This window comes from Orcinus orca, chromosome 19 (genome assembly GCF_937001465.1).
Source record: "Orcinus orca chromosome 19, mOrcOrc1.1, whole genome shotgun sequence".
Taxonomy (NCBI): Eukaryota; Metazoa; Chordata; class Mammalia; order Artiodactyla; family Delphinidae; genus Orcinus; species Orcinus orca.
Genome location: NC_064577.1, coordinates 19,103,917 through 19,123,944, shown reverse-complemented (window position 1 = coordinate 19,123,944; position 20,028 = coordinate 19,103,917). Strand labels below are relative to the sequence as shown.

At 46.5% G+C, this 20,028-nt stretch overlaps 1 protein-coding gene and 1 pseudogene across 2 annotated transcripts in view; one reads left to right on the top strand and one right to left on the bottom strand.

The window, feature by feature from the left end:
* The window catches only part of LOC117200323 (receptor-binding cancer antigen expressed on SiSo cells-like), a 108,785-nt pseudogene that overhangs the window by 24,388 nt on the left and 64,369 nt on the right, over positions 1–20,028 (bottom strand).
* SLC47A1 (solute carrier family 47 member 1) overlaps positions 1–20,028 on the top strand; it is a 48,677-nt gene that overhangs the window by 8,789 nt on the left and 19,860 nt on the right. The window contains exons 4-11 of one of the 2 annotated variants that reach the window (XM_049702436.1): positions 686–728; positions 1,404–1,590; positions 1,785–1,829; positions 4,018–4,115; positions 5,280–5,356; positions 6,167–6,263; positions 11,788–11,901; positions 19,173–19,281. In XM_049702436.1, the coding sequence (XP_049558393.1) occupies positions 686–728; positions 1,404–1,590; positions 1,785–1,829; positions 4,018–4,115; positions 5,280–5,356; positions 6,167–6,263; positions 11,788–11,901; positions 19,173–19,281 (770 nt within the window). Of the gene's footprint in view, positions 1–685; positions 729–1,403; positions 1,591–1,784; positions 1,830–4,017; positions 4,116–5,279; positions 5,357–6,165; positions 6,264–11,787; positions 11,902–12,762; positions 12,831–19,172; positions 19,282–20,028 lie in introns of both variants that reach the window. The other variant, XM_049702437.1, reaches the window with a different exon arrangement.

The following is a 20,028-nucleotide window of genomic DNA, read 5'->3' as shown; positions in this document are numbered from 1 at the left end:
CCTGGACTTGAACCCTGTGGAAGGTGGAAGCTGTGACTCTGGCCTGCGGGACCCTGGGCTGGTGGGGACCCCCCGATGCAGATGCACGGGGACCCTGCCCTCCGGGAGACATGGCCCCGCCTGCCCTTCACGGAGTTTCTCCGTTTGGCGTTATGCACATGCAGAGTGTCTTTCCCTGACGCGTAGAAGAGGGCAACGTGGTCGCCTCACGCTTGTTTTTAGAGCCGGGATTGTTAACCCTCAGCTCTAGCAGGCTCCCCAGGGATGTCAGGGATGCCGGATGCAGGGGGAGACTGTCCTTTCTGGAGATGCAGGCTGTCCTTTTTGGAGACTGTTGGTCGTGCTTCCTTGTGAGGTACAGCTGCAGTCCTGGCTCTTGCAAGAGGCTTCCGAATTTTGCCCAACTTTCAGTTCATTTGGCTGTGTTCCTTCCAGCTTTTCTGCCTAGGATGACCTGAAAAACATCAAGTCCAGCTCCCCTGAGTAAGCAGACATTTAGCAGGCCTGATGTGATGTCGACTTACGTTGCAGAGAAGCAGTCACTTACAAGTGTTATTAACTTTCTCCCATATAAATTATTTTTAGTTTTAATTTTTTAGAACATCCTCTGTGGATTCAGCTTGAAGACAGCATGACCAGCAATTGTTTTAATATTAACTGGAGGCTCTTTTGTTGTCTGTTTTAGGATAGCCCAGATCTATGTGATGATTTTAATCCCTTCTCTTCCGGTAAGTGTCAAGAACATCCTTGCATTTCGGTACACGAAGCAGCCCGTGAAGGCGGGCCTCCCCTCCTTTTGTTTATTTTATCAACGTGCTATTCATGCAAAAGTTGAAAATTTCTTGGACCTGTCGTCCCCACCCCACTGATCCTCAGAGCTTGTGCCACTTTGATGTCCAAGAGCTTAAATTAAATATAAACACTGATAAGGGGAAGACATTTCCTTCCTTATTCTAGGGTTACTTTTTTTTAAAATTAATTTTTATTGGGGTATAGTTGCTTTACAATGTTGTGTTAGTTTCTACTGTATAGCAAAGCGAATCAGCCATATGTATACATATGTCCCCTCTTGTCTGCATTTCCTTCCCGTTTAGGTCACCAAAAAGCATTGAGTTGAGTAGAGTTCCCTGAGCTATACAGTAGGTTCTCATTAGTTATCTATTTCATACACTATTTTATATCAACAGTGTATAGATGACAATCCCAACTTCCCAATTCATCCCACCCCGTCCTCCACTTTCCCCTCTTGGTGTCCATATGTTTGTTCTCTACGTCTGTGTCTCTATTTCTGTTTTGCAAATAAGATCATCTGTACCATTTTTCTAGATTCCACATATATGCATTAATATACGGTATTTGTTTTTCTCCTTCTGACTGACTTCACTCTGCCTGACGGTCTCTAGGTTAGGGTTACCTTTGATTCCAAATTAATCAGGATGCTTCCTGGGCTCCGCCTGGATTTGGGGAAGGACCGCCAGCTGTCACCCTCGGAGCCATTCAGACGTCAAGGCAGCGAGTGGGAGTGGCTTCTCTCGAGCTGGTTAGAATTCGCTTTTGTCCTCACGGAGTCTGCTGGGAAAATCCAAATAGGTAGCATTTGATTATCCTAGCGTTTGGTTAGTGTGGGTCTGAGTCTCTGAATTTGAGGTCACATAACAAGATAAATATCTTACTAAAAACCAGAACCGACGTAAACTGTGGGAATGAGACTTTTTTTTAATCAGCAAGATTAAAAAAAAGATTAAAAGAAAGATTAAAAAATTATTTTCTATTTTATCTTACAGGCCACATTGCTGTTCCAGCTGCAGGCAAAGTATTTACAAAGTCAGGTACAGATTCTTTAATAGTTTTACTCCATAATACTGGAAATGTGTAGTCAATATTTTTTTCCCTAACTCGACGTGGTATTTCTGTTTTATTTATTTATTAACAATAATTTTACTCCGTGCCAGATACTGTTCTAAATGCCTTATAAATACATTAACTTAATTCTAATAACAATGTGAGTAGGCTCTAGCCTTTCCATTTTTAGATAAGAAAACTAAGGTATGTAGATGAGGTGACTTGCCCAAGGTCAGACAGATTGTAAGCCAGGGAGCTGGGATTTGAACTCAGCCTGGCTCCAAAGTCTGATCTAAAGTTTTCAATATTTAAAAGTCTGTATTTCTGGGGCGGGCTCTTCCCTAGCTTTCCCCAGTTTGGGTTTTAGGCAGACACGCCCAACAGCGCGCTGAGAGTCATTTCTCGCAATCTTGCAAGAAAGTAATTATCTTACCCAGCTTCACAGAGGAGGAGAGTTAGGGCTGAAGAGGGTAGGTTCTGAGTTGGCATTCGCTAGATCTTTTTCTACAAACTGTCCTGCCTTAAGGATCTGCTTCGAGTATTTCTCTTTCCAACACGACAGCCCAGTGCTGGGCTAGGCCTGAGGGTTACGGTGGAAGGCGGGCTTCAAGGTGGAATGGGCTGAGGGTCCGAGGCTCTTGACCCTGGGCCGTCCCAGCTCACACCGCCCCTTCCCCCAGGCTCAGTGAGACTCGGGAGCCAGACCGAACCAAACGTGTGGCTCCTCGAAGTGGGGGCCACCTGGGACCTGTCCCCCACCGGGCTGCACCTTCTCCATCCGGGCCGCACCTGCAGCCCCACCGTCGCGCGTCCATCTCCCCCATCCTTAACGCCCCCTTCCTCGCTCTGTGCCCCGACCCTGACTGTGCTTAGACAGAGATGCACTCGAGTGAGAACACTGAGGCTCCAGCAGAGGCCTTGTTGCGCTGAGGTCCCCAGGGTAGTGGGCTCTGGTCCAAGCTCCAGGCTGAGCGCTGTCACCACCTGCGTGTCCACAGCCTGCTTCCTGGCCCCGCGGGACTGGCCAGAGTGCCACACTGCCAGCCGGGCCACCGCCCACCCACCCCAACCCCCCGGTAAATACCTTATGGAATTTTCCATAAAAGTAATGGACAATTTTTTCCGAGGTTCTACCCGAGCTCTGTCTGGGTGGAGTCTTGTGGATGGATGTGCCCTGCCCTAGAGAGATGCCCAGCCCCGTCACATCCTCTAGGCCACCTGGTTTCTGGCTTTGCACCGGCCTCAGACTGACTGGCTCCTGTTTTAGGGGAGGAGGACCCAGTGTCCCACGGCCACCACTGCAGCCATGTGCAGGGCCCCCCGGGGCCTCGTGTAGCACAGGGCAGGGTGGGTGCGGGCAGAGTTGAGAGGCGCTCCAGCCCACCGAACTGAGCCTCCAATGCCTGCGTGTCACCGTTTGTCCACGAAGCCATTGCACTTTGACAGTGGTCAGCCGTTTAAATGCAGGGGGAAAATGCAGAAGTCTTACTTAAAGAAAGTACCAGTGTCGCGTGGGCATTAGATACAAACGAAGTGAGTAAAGTAAGAATAAAGGGATGGGCGTTCACGGTACCCCTGCTCCGCCACGGGCATCGCTGGGTACTCTGGGTGAGGTGACCTTGTGTGCCCCCAGCCTTGGTCCTGGCGCTCGCAGGTGGTCTTTCCTTATAGACCTCACGCCGGGACCCGGCTGGCGTGGTTGTCCCCTCTCTTTTCTCGCTGGGATGCTGTGCCCGTGTGCACCCGCCTGGAAGTTCCCCGAAGCCCGTGCTGTTGGGACTTTATGGAGGTGTCCTCACAAGGGCGTGATCGTTCATTAGCTCCATTTCCAGCCCGTCCCCCCTCTCGAGAGTGGGGGTGGGGAGCCTGAAAATCGTGGTGACCGGAGCCCATCCTGGGTCGCCTCATTAGAACAAAAGATACTCTTGGTACTCTTATAACTAAGGAATTCATAAGGCTTTCAGGAGCTCTGTGTCAGAGCTGGGGTCAAAGACCAGATATTAGAATAAGAGATGCCCCTGGTGCTCTTAGCACTGAGGGAATGGCAAGGGTTTTAGGAGCCCTGTGCTGGGAGCCGGGCGGCGGAGGCCGATGTATGTTCCCTGCTCGCTCGCACCACCCAGCTGACAGGCTGTTGAAAGTGCTCGTGTTTCCCTGTGTGCCTGGGGCTCTTAGGGCATCATCCTGCCTCAAGTGGTTACCGGTATTGCAGCGAACGTCCTCAACGTGGGCATGAATGCCCTCCTGCTGTACGCCCTGGACTTCGGAGTGGCGTGAGTAGTGACCCCTCCGTTCCCCACGTGCTGAGTGCCTTCTGTGTGCCGGCTGGGATGCAGGGGAGGGGGCAGCCCAGTGGGGAATGCCAAGCTGTGTTCATGGGCGGCGGGTGCCCTGGAACCCGGGAGGGAGGAACGTTGGGGCTTAGTCTGGGGAGAGCGGGGAGGTGACACCCGCCCGGAGGAGGGTGATCCTGAGCCTGGGCACACAGGGAGGGGTGACCCCAGCCAAGGCAGGAGGTGGGCAGAGGCCTGTAGGGATTTTCCCGTTGTCCCTGGATTGTAAAGGAATGGAGCCAGATTCCGTCTCGAAGAAGCTCGAGCAGGCGGGGGTCACACAGAGTAAGACCTCCCTGGGCGGGTGCCACGTGCTGGTCCCCCCTCACTTGAGGCCCCCAGAGCCTGCTTCCTCCGTGTGGCTGGCGTGATCTCACCAGCACTCATGGACCGGGCCCCGGCAGTTTTGAGGTGCTTTAGGGCAGTGTGTTTCTTTTTTTCGGCTGTGCTGCACAGCTTGTGGGATCTTAGTTCCCCCACCAGGGACTGAACCTGGGCCACTGCAGTGAAAGCGCAGAGTCCTAACCACTGGACCGCCAGGGAGTTCCCTAGGGCAGTGTGTTTCTTTATAAATGAAAACTGGTTTCGTGGGTCATGACCAGCACTTTGAAAGATTAAATATATTATGAATGAAATAAGATGAAATAGAATAGGAAATAGAACATGGCCTGGGGGTGTTTTTCATGAGACGTTTGCTTCTATGGCATGTGAGTACTGGATAGTGACAGAAATTTAATTCTTACTGTCGGTTGCAGTAAAAAATATATACAATGGGCATCCCTGGTGGCGCAGTGGTTGAGAGTCCGCCTGCTGATGCAGGGGACACGGGTTCATGCCCCAGTCCGGGAGGATCCCACATGCCGCGGAGCGGCTGGGCCCGTGAGCCATGGCCGCTGAGCCTGCGTGTCCGGAGCCTGTGCTCCGTGGCGGGAGAGGCCACAGCAGTGAGAGGCCCGCGTACCGCAAAAAAAAAAAAAAAAACAAAAAGAATATATATATATATATATATATATATACACACACACACAAAAGCCGTTAATTGAAGGATTATGCAGAGTTGGAACACGGACCAATCAATGAAAAAACATTTGTAACACCTTCCAGAAAACCGAAAGAGGCTTTGGCCGTGGGGGAGTGAAGAGTCAGCGGCCGAGTTTGAGAAGCGGTGACACTGACCCACATAAGCATCTCAGCAGGCTTCTCTGAAGGTGAAGCTCAGAGACTGTCTTTTAGAAGGTTTTTTTAAACAGATATACAGAGGGCAGTTTGGGAACAGGTGGGTAAGAGGAGAAAAACACAGGGATGGATTAAGAAATGAAAAAATGTGAGAACTGGTCAGGAGAGTGAAATGAAAAAACAGAAGAGAATCAGAGTTCCTGGTCTCTGCGCCAGGACAGGGTACATTCTATTTGTGGGGCTAAAATGTCATCCATTGACGATGCTCTCAGGTTATTTCCCAAGACAAAACAAATTTGTTATAATCCTGGGAAATAAAACTACTATGACCCCAGACCAGTTGTTGAGCACAGTTGCTGTCTGCCATAGCCTTATTTATTTATTTATCATCTATCTATCTTTTGCTGTGCTGGGTCTCAGTTGCGGCATGCATGTGGGATCTAGTTCCTGGACCAGGGATCGAGCCCTGGGCCCCTGCACTGGGCGCGCGGAGTCTTACCCACTGGATCACCAGGGAAATCCCTGCTATAGCCTTTGAACTAAGTATGTTTAAGAATTTATTTGATGGTTTATTTAAGGCTATCAGAACAAGGAAGGGTGATAAGTCTTTATGTCCTTTTGCTTTTCTAGTAGCATTGGGTTCTTCCACAAAAATTCAATCTTGATGAAAAGAAAACAAGTCTATTATAAGTGGATCTGGTGTTTAAAAAGAAGATAGTCCAGGAGCTATGGGCTCATCTAATCACTGTGAGAGCGAAAGCTTACTATTTGGGAGGAATGTACTCACGGGTGACCATAGCTTTTTCTCCTTCAGAGGATCTGCCTGGGCGAACACCACTTCCCAGTTCTTCCTGTCTGCTCTTCTCTTCCTGTACGTGTGGTGGAAAAAAATCCACGTCCACACCTGGGGAGGTAATGAGGACATTAATTTCTTATTTATTTTTCAGAAAGATGTGATTCTGGTCTCTGAATTTTTTTTTCCCTCAGACTTTTTTTGTTTTTATCTTTTGGGAAATTTAAAAATTCTATAAAATATTTAAGTTACTGAAAATATAAAAGTTACAGGTTCAACGTGATTTTTTTTTTTTACATCTACGAAGGCAGCTTTTGTTCATAGAAACCTACTGGTTTGTAAGAATTAATATTAAGTGAGTTAAAATTGCAAATACAAAATCCTAGCTGTTTCTTGCAAATCACTCAGCTCTGTTCAAGTGAAGTTTGATTAATGTCTTATCAAATCACATGAACAGATGGAACTCTTAAACAATCAGCACCACTTTCAACTTAGCTAAAGTCCCTTAAGTATCCTAACATCCATTTGTAAATTTAGTAAAATAGATCTGTTTTTTTTTTTTTTTCCCTGGTACGTGGGTCTCTCACTGCTGTGGCCTCTCCCGTTGCGGAGCACAGGCTCCGGACGCGCAGGCTCAGCGGCCATGGCTCACGGGCCCAGCCGCTCCGCGGCATGTGGGATCTTCCCAGACAGGGGCACGAACCTGTGTCCCCTGCATCGGCAGGCGGACTCTCAACCACTGCACCACCGAGGGAAGCCCAATAGATCTGTTTTTGTTTTCTATTTTTTGAATTGTGGTAAAATATATGTAATATAAAATTTGACATTTTAACCGTTTTTATATGTACAATTTAGTGCCCTTAAGTACATTCACAGTGTTATGCAACCATCACCACCATCCATTTCTAAAACATTTTTCTCTCTCAAATAGAAACTCTACCCATTAAGCAGTAAGTTCCCATTTTCCCTCTGCCCAGCCCTGGGTAACCTCTACTTTCTGTCCCTTTCTGTTGATCTTGTACCTGACACTTTGCTGAACTGATCTGTTCTTTCTAGGAGCTTTCTTGTGGATTCTTTGGGTAGGTATAGGATGGTGTCATGTGTGAAAAGAGAATTTTACTTTTTCCTTTCCAGTCTTTTTTTTTTTTTTAAGAATTCTTTTTTGTGTGTGGTTTTTTAAAAAATTTATTTTATTTTTGGCTGCGTTGGGTTTTTGTTGCTGTGCGTGGGCTTTCTCTAGTTGCAGTGAACGGGGTCTACTCTTCGTCGCAGTGTGCGGGCTTCTCATTGCAGTGGCTTCTCGTTGCAGAGCATGGACTCTAGGCATGCAGGCTTCAGTAGTCGCAGCACGCAGGCTCGGCAGTTGTGGCTCACGGGCTCTAGAGTGCAGGCTCAGTAGTTGTGGTGCATGGGCTTAGTTGCTCCGCGGCCATGTTGGATCTTCCCGGATCAGGGATTAAACGCGTGTCCCCCTGCATTGGCAGGTGGATTCTTAACCACTACGCCACCAGGGAAGCCCCTCCTTTCCAGTCTTGATGGGAAGGAACAAGTAAAATTCTTTTCATTACTCTTTAAAATTTAGGTATAGTGAATTTTTGATATTAGTTTCAGGTGTACAGTATAGTGATAGAAAAATTTTATAGATTATACTCCATTTATAGTTATTATAAAATATTGGCTATATTCCCTGTGCTGTACAATATATCTTGGTAGCTTATTTATTTTATACACAATAGTTTGTACCCTTAATCCCCTACCTTTATTTTGCCCCTTCCCCTTCTCTCTCCCTACTGATAACCCCTAGTTTGTTCTCTGTATCTGTGAGTCTGTTTCATTATATTCACTAGTTTTATTTTTTAGACATATAAGTGGTACCATACAGTATTTGTCTTCCTCTGTTTCACTTATTTCATCAAGCATAATACCCTCCAGGTCCATCCATGTTGCTGCAAATGGCATTATTTCATTTTTTATGGCCAAGTAATATTCCATTGTACATACGTACCACATCTTCTTTATCCATTCTTCTGCTGATGGACATTTAGGTTGTTTCCATGTCTTCGCTATTGTGAATAGTGCTGCTTTGAACATTGGGGTGCATGTATCTTTTGAATTAGTCTTTTCCTTATTTTTTGGATATATACCCAGGAGTGGGATTGCTGGATCATATATAGTAGTTCTATTTTCAGAATTTTGAGGAAACTCCATACTGTTCTCCGTAGTGGCTGCACCAATTTACATTTTCACCAACAGTGCAAGAGGGTTCCCTTTTCTCCACATCCTTGCCAACATTTGTTATCTGTGGTCTTCTTTGATGATGGCCATTCTGACCTGTGTGAGGTGATATCTCATTGCAGTTTTAATCTGCATTTCTCTTGATGATTAGTGATGTTGAGCATCTTTTCATGTGCCTGTTGGGCATCTGTATGTCTTTGGAAAAATGTCTATTCAAGTCTTCTGCCTATTAATCAAAAAATTTTTTATTATTTATTTTTGGCTGCGTTGGGTCTTCATTGCTGTGCACGGGCTTTCTCTATTTGCGGTGAGCGGGGGCTACTCTTCATTGCTATGCGCGGGCTTCTCATTGCAGTGGCTTCTCTTGTTGCAGAGCACGGGCTCTAGGCACTCGGGCTTCAGTAGTTGTGGCACACAGGCTCAGTAGTTGTGGCTCGCGGGCTCCAGAGCGCAGGTTCAGTAGTTGTGGCGCACGGGCTTAGTTGCTCCGCGGCATGTGGGATATTCCTGGACCAGGGCTCGAACCCATGTCCCCTGCGTTGGCAGGCGGATTCTTAACCACTGCGCCACCAGGGAAGTCCTAGGATTGTTTATTTATTTATTTATTTATTTTGCGGTACGTGGGCCTCTCACTGTTGTGGTCTCTCCCGTTGTGGAGCACAGGCTCTGGGCGCGCAGGCTCAGCGGCCATGGCTCACAGGCCCAGCCGCTCCGCGGCATGTGGGATCTTCCCGGACCAGGGCACGAACCTGTGTCCCCTGCATTGGCAGGTGGACTCTCAACCACTGCACCACCAGAGAAGCCCAGGATTGTTTGTTTTTTGATGTTCAGTTGTATGAGTTCTTTGTATATTTTGGATATTAATCCCTTATCATATATACGGTTTGCAAATATCTTCTTATTTTATTTGGGTCCTGTCTCTTTTCTTCTTGGTGAGCCTGGCTAAAGGTTTATCAGTTTTGTTTATCTTTTCAAAAAACCAGCTCTGGGTTTCATTGATCTTTTCTATTGTGTTTTTTTTTTTTTTTAAATCTCTCTGATCTTTACTTCCTTTCTTCTGCTGACTTTGGGCTTTGTTTTTCTTTTTCTAATTCTTTTAGGTGGGAGGTTAGGTAGTTTATTTGAGATTTTTCTTGTTTCTTGAGGAAGGCCTGTGTGGCTATAAACTTCCGTCTGCTTGTGCTGTATACCATAGATTTTTGCAGTGTTGTGTTTCCATTTTCATTTGTATCAAGTTATTTTCTGATTTCCTCTTTGATTTCTTAATTGACCCATTGGTTTTTTAGTAGCATGTTTTTCAGTCTCCATGTGTTTCTTCTTTTCCCATTTTTCTTTCTAAGTTGTTTTCTAGTTTCATACTGTTGTGGTTGGAAAAAAATGCTTGATATATAATTTCTGTCCTCTTACATTTGTTGTTACAAATTGTTGTTACATTTGTTGAGGCTTGTTTTGTGGCTCAGCATGTGATCGATCCTGCAGAATGTCCATTGTGCACTTGAAAAGAATGTGTAATTCTGCTGTTTTTGGTTGTAATGTCCTGTAGATATCTGTTAAGTCCAACTGGTGTATTGTGTCATTTAAGACCACATTGATTTTCTGTCCACTGATGTAAGTGGGGTGTTACTACTACTATTGTATTATTGTCAATTTCTCCCCATATGTCAGTATCCATTTAACAATTCTCCATGCTCCCTTCCCCCAGCTCCTGGCAACCACTGTCTTCCTTTCTGATTCTGTGAGTTTGACTACTCTTGATATCTCACATAAGTAAAATTATACAGTATGTGTCTTCTGTGCCTTTGTCTTATGTGTTAGCGTAATGACCTCGAGGTTCATCCATTTTGTAGCATGTGTCAGAATTTCCTTCCTTTATTAAGTTTGGATAATATTCCATTGTATGTATAGACCACATTTGGCTTATTTATTCATCTGTGAGTGGACATTTGGGTTGCTTCTACCTTTTGGCTGTTGTGAATAATACTGCTATGAACGTGGGTATACAAATATCTCTTTGAGATCCTGCTTTCAATTCTTTTATACATATATATATCCAGAAATGATTTTGCTGGACCGTGTGGTAGTTCTGTTTTTAATTTTTTGAGGAACCACCATACTGTTTTCCCATAGCGGCTGCATCATTTTACATTCCCACCAACAGTGCACAAGGCTTCCAGTTTATCCACATCCTCACCAACACTTGTTATTTTCTATTTGTGTGTTGTTTTAAAGCAGCCGCCTGATGGGTGTGAGATGATACCTTATTGTGTTTTTTTTTATTTGCATTTTCCTAATGATCAGCGATGTTGAGCGTTTTTAAAAAAATGTGCCAGTTGGCTATTTGTGTATCCTCTTTGGAGAAATGTCTGCTCAAGTCCCTTGCCCATTTTTTTGGTTTGTTTTGTCTTTTTGTTTGTTTTTTAATTTATTTATTTTATGGCTGTGTTGGGTCTTCGTTGCTGTGCGTGGGCTGTCTCTAGTTGCGGAGAGCGGGGGCTACTCTTCATTGTGGTGCGCAGGCTTCTCATTGTGGTGGTTTCTCTTGTTGTGGAGCGTGGGCTCTAAGTGCACAGGCTCAGTAGTTGTGGCACACAGGCTCAGTAGTTGTGGCTCGTGGGCTCTAGAGCGCAGGCTCAGTAGTTATGGCACATGGGCTTAGTTGCTCTGCGGCATGTGGGAACTTCCCAGACCAGGGCTCGAACCCATGTCCCCTGCATTGGCAGGCAGATTCTTAACCACTGCACCACCAGCCTTTGCCCGCTTTTTAATTGTTGTTGCTGCTGAACTGTAGGAATTCTTTCTATACTCTGGATATTATGATATCCAGGTATCCTTTTCAGATGGAATATTTACTAGTATCTTCTCCCGTGTGTTGCCCTTTCACTCTGTTGATTGTGTCCTTTAACGCCCAGACATTTTCAATTTTGATGTAGTTCAGTTTATCCAGTTTTACTTCAGTTGCTTGTGAGCACAGTGGAGTTCATCTAATCATTCTGCCATGCGTACGCCCAGCGTTCCGCTTTCCCCTATAGTGCCCATCCATCATATTTTACTCTTCTAGCTCCCCAGTGATTGTATCCTTGATGCCCCCATTATCCCACAAGCACACTGGCCACAGGGATACCTATGTGGTTTCTTAAGGGACTCTGCACACGTTTCTCTGCTGTGTGTAACGGGAGTGAAACGTGTGGGTCACAGGGCATATACAGACGTCAGTTTCACTACATTTTGTCAGCCTTGTTCCCACCATTTCAAACTCTGGGCTTGTTGACCTCTTTAAAGGACATTGTTTTTCCGGTGAACACCGGCTCCTCCCAGTCTCTGAGCTTCTGGTGCGGGCACGCGTGTGAGATAGAACTGTTGGTGTCAGACTGTGGAAGAGTAAATGCTGTGTTCTTTCCTGTCCTCCAGGTTGGACCAGGGACTGTTTCCAGGAGTGGGGCTCCTTCATCCAGCTGGCCATCCCCAGCATGTTCATGGTGTGCATTGAGTGGTGGACCTTTGAAGTCGGAACCTTCCTTGCAGGTTGGTCAGCACTTCGGTAGAAACCTGTCACCAGCCTGGTTAATCATGTCTACAGAGCTTTTCAGGAGACCCAAGTTTGCTTCTCCTTCCTCTTGGTTTTATCAGGCCCTCGTGGAAGATTTCAGTACAGGTTTCACTGCCCATCCGACCATAAGCACACTATTCAGGTTGGGTGAGGCTTTGTGCTACCCCACTGCCTTTCATTTTGTAGATTTGAAAGGGACGATTGCTAAGGTCATGGAGCGACCTGCCAAGGTCACGGAGCAGAACAAAGCCCGAGTCTAGGTCTCAGGACGCTGGCCACTGTGTGGCTCGGCCGACTGTTGCTGGGCGTTTACAGAGTGACAGATTTTGCTGTGTTGTAGCCTCGCTCTGTTTCTTTCCGACCTAGAACAGTTTTGGTCACGGGCATTCACCTTAGCCATCCACTGCTAGTGGAGGAACAGAGGAAACAGCAGAGACAGAGGGTAATAATACTTGATCTGAAAGTTTCTGTGGACACTGGAATGCGTTCATAGTGCCATCACTTCTCATGGAGTTCCACTGCCCTCTGTCCTTCCCTCCGTACTGTGGTCCCCCGTCTCCCTGAAGGATGACCTGCACCCCCGGACACCGCCTGGTTTTCTACTTAAGCCCCGTGTTTTGTTCCCTGGTGAAGTGGGGGCTTCTGGAATGAGCCTGTGTCCCATCTTAGCTGCTGCAGTTCCTGGATGCTTCCTGAATGGGCTTCTCCTTGGCACAGACAGTGAATTCTGCCATTGGATTACGCTTCTGGGGGCAACCTTGGCTTCTCTGAAATTACATTAGGTTCTAGTTTCATAAGGAAAATGTTCACTTTACTCCACTTTTTGAACATTTCAGGATTGATGAGCGTGACAGAGCTTGGAGCCCAGGCCGTCATTTATGTACTGGCTTCTGTGGCCTACATGGTAAGGCGATGCCGTGCTGTCCACTCGGAGAGTTAGACGGTACGAGGGGGGAGCGCAGCTGGAGAAGCAAGTGTGGATTTTGGAGCCAGACACACTGCTGGGTGTGGGTCCTGGCCGTGCTGCTTCCCAGCTGTGTGATGCTGGGCTCCTTACGTAACCTTTCTGAGCTTAACTTTCCCCGTATACACAGTGGGAAAAAATACCTACCTGGCAGGTGAAAATTAAGACAAAGCTTATATAAAATACTTAGCAGAATGCCTGGCATGTTTATTGGAAATAACGGAGTTTACTGCAAATAACTTGGTGCTGGGATATGGTGGAGCATAAGGTGCAGACAGTCCCTGTCTCTTGTGGCTGGTGGGCTGGCGTGGAGATAAGCAAGCAAAGAGATGAATAAGAGCATGATACAGACATATAACATGCACCATAAAAGAAGCAAACAACAAAATAAGTCTAAGCTGTATGAAAACAGAGACAGACACCTTTTTAGATAGGCATTGAGGAACGGTCCTCCTGAGTTGCTGTGTAAGCGGAGACTTGAAGGGTGAGAAGGTGCCAGCCCGGGAAGCCCACAGTCAGGGCTGACCACAGGCCCTGAGATGCAGGGATGCACGAGAGCCCTTGCATGTTCAGGGACCTGATACGAGCCCGGCTGAGGGGTTAGCGAGGAGAGAAGCTTCTTGCCGCTGTGTAGAAGCTGGCTTGGAGGACAGGTGTGGGATGGGAGGCGGGAAGGAGGCTGTTGGAATCGTCGAGGGGAGCAAGTGGAAGGCGGCTGGTGGTGGAGAAGGGGCAGAGAGGCTGAGTTAGTGATGCCGTTGGGCAGAGCGGAAGTGACAGGACCAGGGTTTGGATGTGGGAGGCTTGGCAACGCACGGGAAGAATCACAAATGCCTCCAGGGTTTCGGGCTTGAACAGCTGCGTGGCGTCAGGCCTTTCACCTTCTGAGGCTTTCTGAATATTCCAGTTCTGCACATATAGGCCCTTTGTTCCTTGGTTTTGAAAAACAGATGCCACCTGGGCAGTAGGATGAGGGGCCATTTTTGTTTCTGTTTACATATGTTTTTTTAGTCTTAAAAGTGAAAGAAGGACTTAGTGGGGGATTGATGTGGTCGTGTAGGAGTGAGCCGGGAGGGTGTGTAAGGGCAAACCCCAAGACACAGGAGTCAGCAGCAGAAGGAGACCCCCACCAAGAGCCAGGCCCAGGCAGGTGTGGAAGGGGGGCGACCCCGAGAACAGGTCGTGGAAGAGCTGGGGAGAGGGTGGGAAGGGTCCCTTGGATTTAGGGTCATCGGAGACGTTCTGGAGTGATGAAAAGCAGTAGGCAGATGTGGGCACCGACCTTCTCGGGGTGAGGAAGCAGAGGCTGCTGGGAGTCAGTTCTGTCTAGAGGATTGGCTGTTGATGGGGGAAGGATTCCATCAAGGCATGATTTGGTTTTGCTTCTGTTTTTTAAAAAAAGTAATTAATTTATCTTTGGCTGCATTGGGTCTTCGTTTTGGTGTGTGGGCTTCTCATTGCAGTGGCTTCTCTTGTTGCGGAGCATGGGCTCTAGGTGCGCCGGCTTCAGTAGTTGTGGTGCACGGGCTTAGTTGTTCCGTGGCATGTGGGATCTTCCCGGACCAGGGCTCGGGATTCTTAACCACTGTGCCACCAGGGAAGTCCTTGCTTCTGTTTTTAAATGGTGGCCCTGGAGTTTGGGTTTTTTGTTTTTTGTTTGTTTGTTCTTTTGCAGTACGCGGGCCTCTCACTGTTGTGGCCTCTCCTGTTGCGGAGCACAGGCTCCGGACGCGCAGGCTCAGCGGCCATGGCTCACGGGCCCAGCCGCTCCGCGGCATGTGGGATCTTCCCGGACCGGGGCACGAACCCGTGTCCCCTGCATCGGCAGGCGGACTCTCAGCCATTGCGCCACCAGGGAAGCCCTATTTGTTTGTTTTTAATATTTTTATTTATTTATTTATTTGGCTGTGTTGGGTCTTAATTGCAGCATGTGGGCTCTTCATTGCGGCACATGGGCTTCTCGTTGTGGTGTGCAGGCTCTAGAGCGTGCGGGCTCAGTAGTTGCAGCACGTGGGCTCTCTAGTTGTGGCATGTGGGCTCCAGAGCATGTAGGCTCTGTAGTTGCGGCAAGCAGGCTTAGTTGCCCTGCACCATTTGGGATCTTAGTTCCCAACCAGGGATCAAACCCAAGTCCCCTGCATCGGAAGGTGGATTCTTAACCACTGGGCCACCAGGGAAGTCCCGTGGAGCTTGTTTACAGGTTTGCAGTAAACCGAAGCTATCTACCAATTCTACCTTATCTTCATATCTTCTGTTTTTCTACCTGTTCTATCACAGGCTTTAATTTTTAATTGTGGTAAAATACACATAACGTGAAGTCTACCATCTTAACTACCATTTTAACTGCCTAATTCAGTAGTGTTAAGCGTATTTTGATTGTTGTACAACCAATCTCCAGAACTTTTTCCTCTTGCAAAACTGAAACTCTGCTCATTGAATAATTCCCATTCCTCCTGCCCTCAGCCTCTGGCAACCACCATTCTAGTTTCTGTTTCTTGTCCCAGGCTTCCCTTTGTTAGAGACTGTGAAGCAATACGCGTTCATTATTTTTCTGGGAAAAAAACAAGTCCCCTTAGTGGTGAACTTAAAATAAAAATGATAAAATACAGAGAAATAATCCACTGAGAGCAAGGGTTAACAGATACAGGAAAGTTGGAGTTTGGAGTTTGAGATGATGGTATAATCATCAGAGAGTAGGAAAGTCGTATGTTCAGAATCATTCAACATAAAAGAAGAAATCGATACGCAAAGAATATTTGGATAGCAAGTAGGTAGGATTTAAAAAGATGAAAATGTAGCCACAGAAATTTAATACTTCATAGACCAGTTAAAGCCAAAAAATCAAGTAATGAACTTGAAGATAGATCTGCGGAAATTCCCATAAGAGAACAAAGGCATAGACGGAGTTAGATACGCAGACCAATGAGATAGAATAGAGAGCCCAGAAGCAAACCCTCACATATATTGCGAGGCGGTTTTTGACAAAAACAACTGTTCCTGGGAAAACTGGATATCCACATGCAAAAGAATGAAGTTGGACCTTACCTAACACCATGTGCAAAGATCAACTCAAAGTGGATCTAAGACTTAAAACAGTAAAACTCTTAGAAGTATAGGCATAAGGCAAAAGCTTCACAGCATTGGATTTGGCAGTGACTTCTTGGATGGGACAGCAAAGGCACAGGCAACAAAAGAAAAATAGACAATTGGACTTTATAAAAATTTTATAATTTTGTGCATCAAAAGACAGTATCAACAGAGTAAAAAGGCAACCCACAGAATGGGAGAAAATATTTGCAAATCACCTATGTGATAAAGATTACTAATCAGAATATATAGACAACTCTTAAAACTCAATAACAAAAAACAAAACATCCTGTTGTTAAAATGAGCAAAGGACTTGAACGGGTGTTATCTCCAAGGAAGATATACAAGTGGCCAATAAGCACATGAAAAGATGCTCAGTATCACCGATCATTAGGAAATGCAAATGAAAACTACAGTGAGATACCTCCTCACACCCATTAGAATGGCTACTCTCGAGAAAAAAAGAAAAAAAAAACAAACAGAAAATAAGTGTTGGCGAGGGTGTAGAAATATTGGAACCCTTATGCAGTGTCGGTTGGAATGTAAAATGATGCAGCTGCCATGGGAAAATAGAAAAATGGTAGTTCCTAAAAAATTAAAAATAGAATCACCATACGACCCAGCAATTCCACTTTTGGATGTATACCCAAAAGAGTTGAAAGGAGGATCTCAAAGAGATATTTTCACACTCATGTTCACAGCAGCCTTATTCACAAGAGCCAAAAGGTGGAAGCAGCCTCAGTGTCCTTCCACAGATGAATGGTTAAACAAAATGTGATATATACATACAATGGGGTTATCATTATTTAAAAAAAAGGAAGGAGATTCTGACACATGGAACAGTGTGGATGAACCTTGACGACATTATGCTAGATGAAATAAGCCATACGTAAAAAGACAAATACTGTACAAGTCCACTCATATGTGGTGCTTAGACTAGTCAATAGAGACAGAGTAGAAGGGTGGTTGCCAGGCTCTGGGGGAGGGGGGAGTGAGGATTTATTGTTGAATGGGCACAGGGTTTCAGCTTTAGGAGATGAAAAGAGTTCTGGAGATGATGGTGGTGATGGCTGCACAGCATTACGGAAGTATTTTAATACCATTGAAGTGCGTACTTTAAAATGGTTATTAACGGTTAAAAAAATACACCACATAGTAATTACCGAAATAAGAAGGGAAGAAATGGCTAACATGGTAAATTTCACGTTGCGTGTATTTTGCCACAGTAAATACAAGTGAGAAAAAGTAGAACTGGAACATGTGAAAGGTGTAGACCCATTATATATCTTCTATCTAGTAGGAATTCCACAGGGAGAGGATAGAGACTGGCGGGGGTGCCATATTCAGAGACATTTGATAAGAGACAGAGACCATTAGATAACTGAAGTAAGACACGAATCTTAATATTCAACAATCATAATGAACATTTTATTGGAGATTCGAGCCTGTGCCATCAGGCAAGAAAAGGAAAATGCATTGATTTATTAACTAAATGGCTGACGTGGCTTTCCTGACCTGTTGTTTGTGGATTTTTCTCCAGCAGACCTCTCCCCTGCATGGGAAGGATCAGTACAGAGGTGGGATCTGTCACATGACATCTTCACCTAAGGGGTTTATGCATGGGGAGCAGGGAGCAGCAGTCCTGACCTCCCCCACTGCCCCACCCCACCTCCCATCCCCCAAGACAAGAAGGGCTTGGCTCTGAGGCACTCACACCACCAGTCGCTGTGCAGTGAGTCTGAGAGGGAGGACCAGTCAGCAGTGGGGTCTGGCCGTGCTGTGCTGTCTGTGACCCTGTCATGAGTCCACAGGACTGCTCATCATTGCCTCCTGGGGCCCCTGTGGGAAGAACAAGTGGGATGTAGCCTTTTCCTCTTTCTCATCTGGACTTTGGCTTCCTGTTGTCCCTTCCCTCTTCCAGAAGCTCATCAGCTCACTTAGTCTCAGAGCTGTTAATGAGTTTCTTCTCTGTTAAGCATCTTTACTGACATTTTAGTGGCATTTGGGGAAGGAAGGGGGTTAAGCATGTGAGCTGGCCATTCATCTGGAGCTGAAGCCAATATGTGTATTTTGAGCCCACAAGTCTTGTAAGTTTTTATATAGTCAGGTCCATTGTTTTTCAAGTTCTTAAACTTAACAATTTTTTTTTTTTTTTTGCGGTACGCGGGCCTCTCACTGCTGTGGCCTCTCCCATTGCGGAGCACAGGCTCTGGACGCGCAGGCTCAGCGCCCATGGCTCACGGGCCCAGCCGCTCCGCGGCATGTGGGATCTTCCCAGACCGGGGCACGAACCCGTGTCCCCTGCATCGGCAGGCGGGCTCTCAACCACTGCGCCACCAGGGAAGCCCAACTTAACAATTTTTAATACATATTTGTTTTCAACTTCACTTAGGCTGGTTCTCAAACAGCAACAAATTAGACGGCTCTCAGGAGGAGGCTGCTTCTAGTAGCAATAGAAGTTAAAGCTGACGTATAAATTATTAAAAGCAGACCTGAGAACTAAAATCGGGTTACTACACAACCCGTTTCACAAACAGCCCCCGAGGGCAGCACTGTCATCACATGAGAACAACCGACATGACCCTGCAAGTTGAATAATGGTCTGTTTAAGAAGCAGGCAAGCACATAGCTTCAGATTTATAACCAGTAATTAAAATAAAGTTTGGGCATCTACTGTGAAGGGCCATAGTTGGATTTAATGGGTAATCAGACATAGGAATGTTGGACAGATAACGGATGGTGGAGGCAGATTTCATCAGCTTTTGTGGAATTCCTACAGTGAGCCAGGCTTCGTTCTAAGTGCTTTTCTCACATGATTCATTTCATTTTTACGAATGATTTATATATTTATAGTTCATTGTCTTGTAGAATGTAGCAAAGTTGAATCGACTCTTGATAGTATATGTTTAGTTAATAAGGGAGGTGCTTTGCCCTCAAATCCAGCATCTTTAAGACGTTCTACTCTGATGCCTCTGATGGGGGCAGCAGTCAGGGCGGCTGTTACACATCTGTAACAGTGGGCGAGGCCAAGCCGCTTGTTTCCAGTCACACGGCAAGGACGTACTGGAACCGGGTCTAGAACCCGGGGCTCTGACTCTGTCCTGGGTTTCCGCGCAGGTAGACTCCAGGGCACTGATACTCTGATTTTCAGACCCTCTGATCTCTCCTCGTGATTTTGTGATCATTCATTTCTAGGTGCCTCTAGGCCTTGGTGTGGCAGCCAGCGTCCGGGTGGGCAGTGCCCTGGGGGCAGGGGATGCCCAGCAGGCACGACACTCCTGTGCCACCGCCCTCCTGTGTGCAGGTGAGTGTGGCACTGCTGCTCGCTGGCGCAGCTGTATCGAAGTTGAGAAATATATATCACAGTTTCTCTGGGAATTGACTTACGTGTGCAAACGCAGCTGCAGTCTTTCTTCTTTATGCTGACTCCTGTTTACTCAGTTAAATGAAGCTCCTAAATATGACTTTCTGTTATTAGGCACCAGCTAAATACTCTTCCACTTGGTACTAACAGGAATCATTTCAAAGGCAGTTGTTGTCATGTGCAGGCTTCTTTCTTTCTTTCTTTTTTTTTTTTTTTTTGCGGTACGCGGGCCTCTCACTGTTGTGGCCTCTCCCGTTGCAGAGCGCAGGCTCTGGACGCGTAGGCTCAGCGGCCACGGCTCACGGGCCCAGCCGCTCCGCGGCACGTGGGATCCTCCTGGACCGGGGCACGAACCCGTGTCCCCTGCATCGGCAGGCGGACTCCCAACCACTGCGCCACCAGGGAAGCCCATGCAGGCTTATTTCTGACCAGAATCTGTGTGCCCAGCTCTCCAGGTTCCTGGATCACTGACCCTTAGGCAGTTTGAATGTTCTGGAATCTGAGCAGTTAGAGAAGATTCTGATGATGCTGTCATGTTATTGAACATCTTTTCTATGAGTCTCCCTTAGAAAAAGAAGTTAGAATCATCTGACCTTAGGTGCTCTTTTCCTAGACAGTAAGAAGAAACACTTTAAATTATTACATTTCTTAAGTCATTGAGACAAATATCTCCTGAGAAGTCAGTAC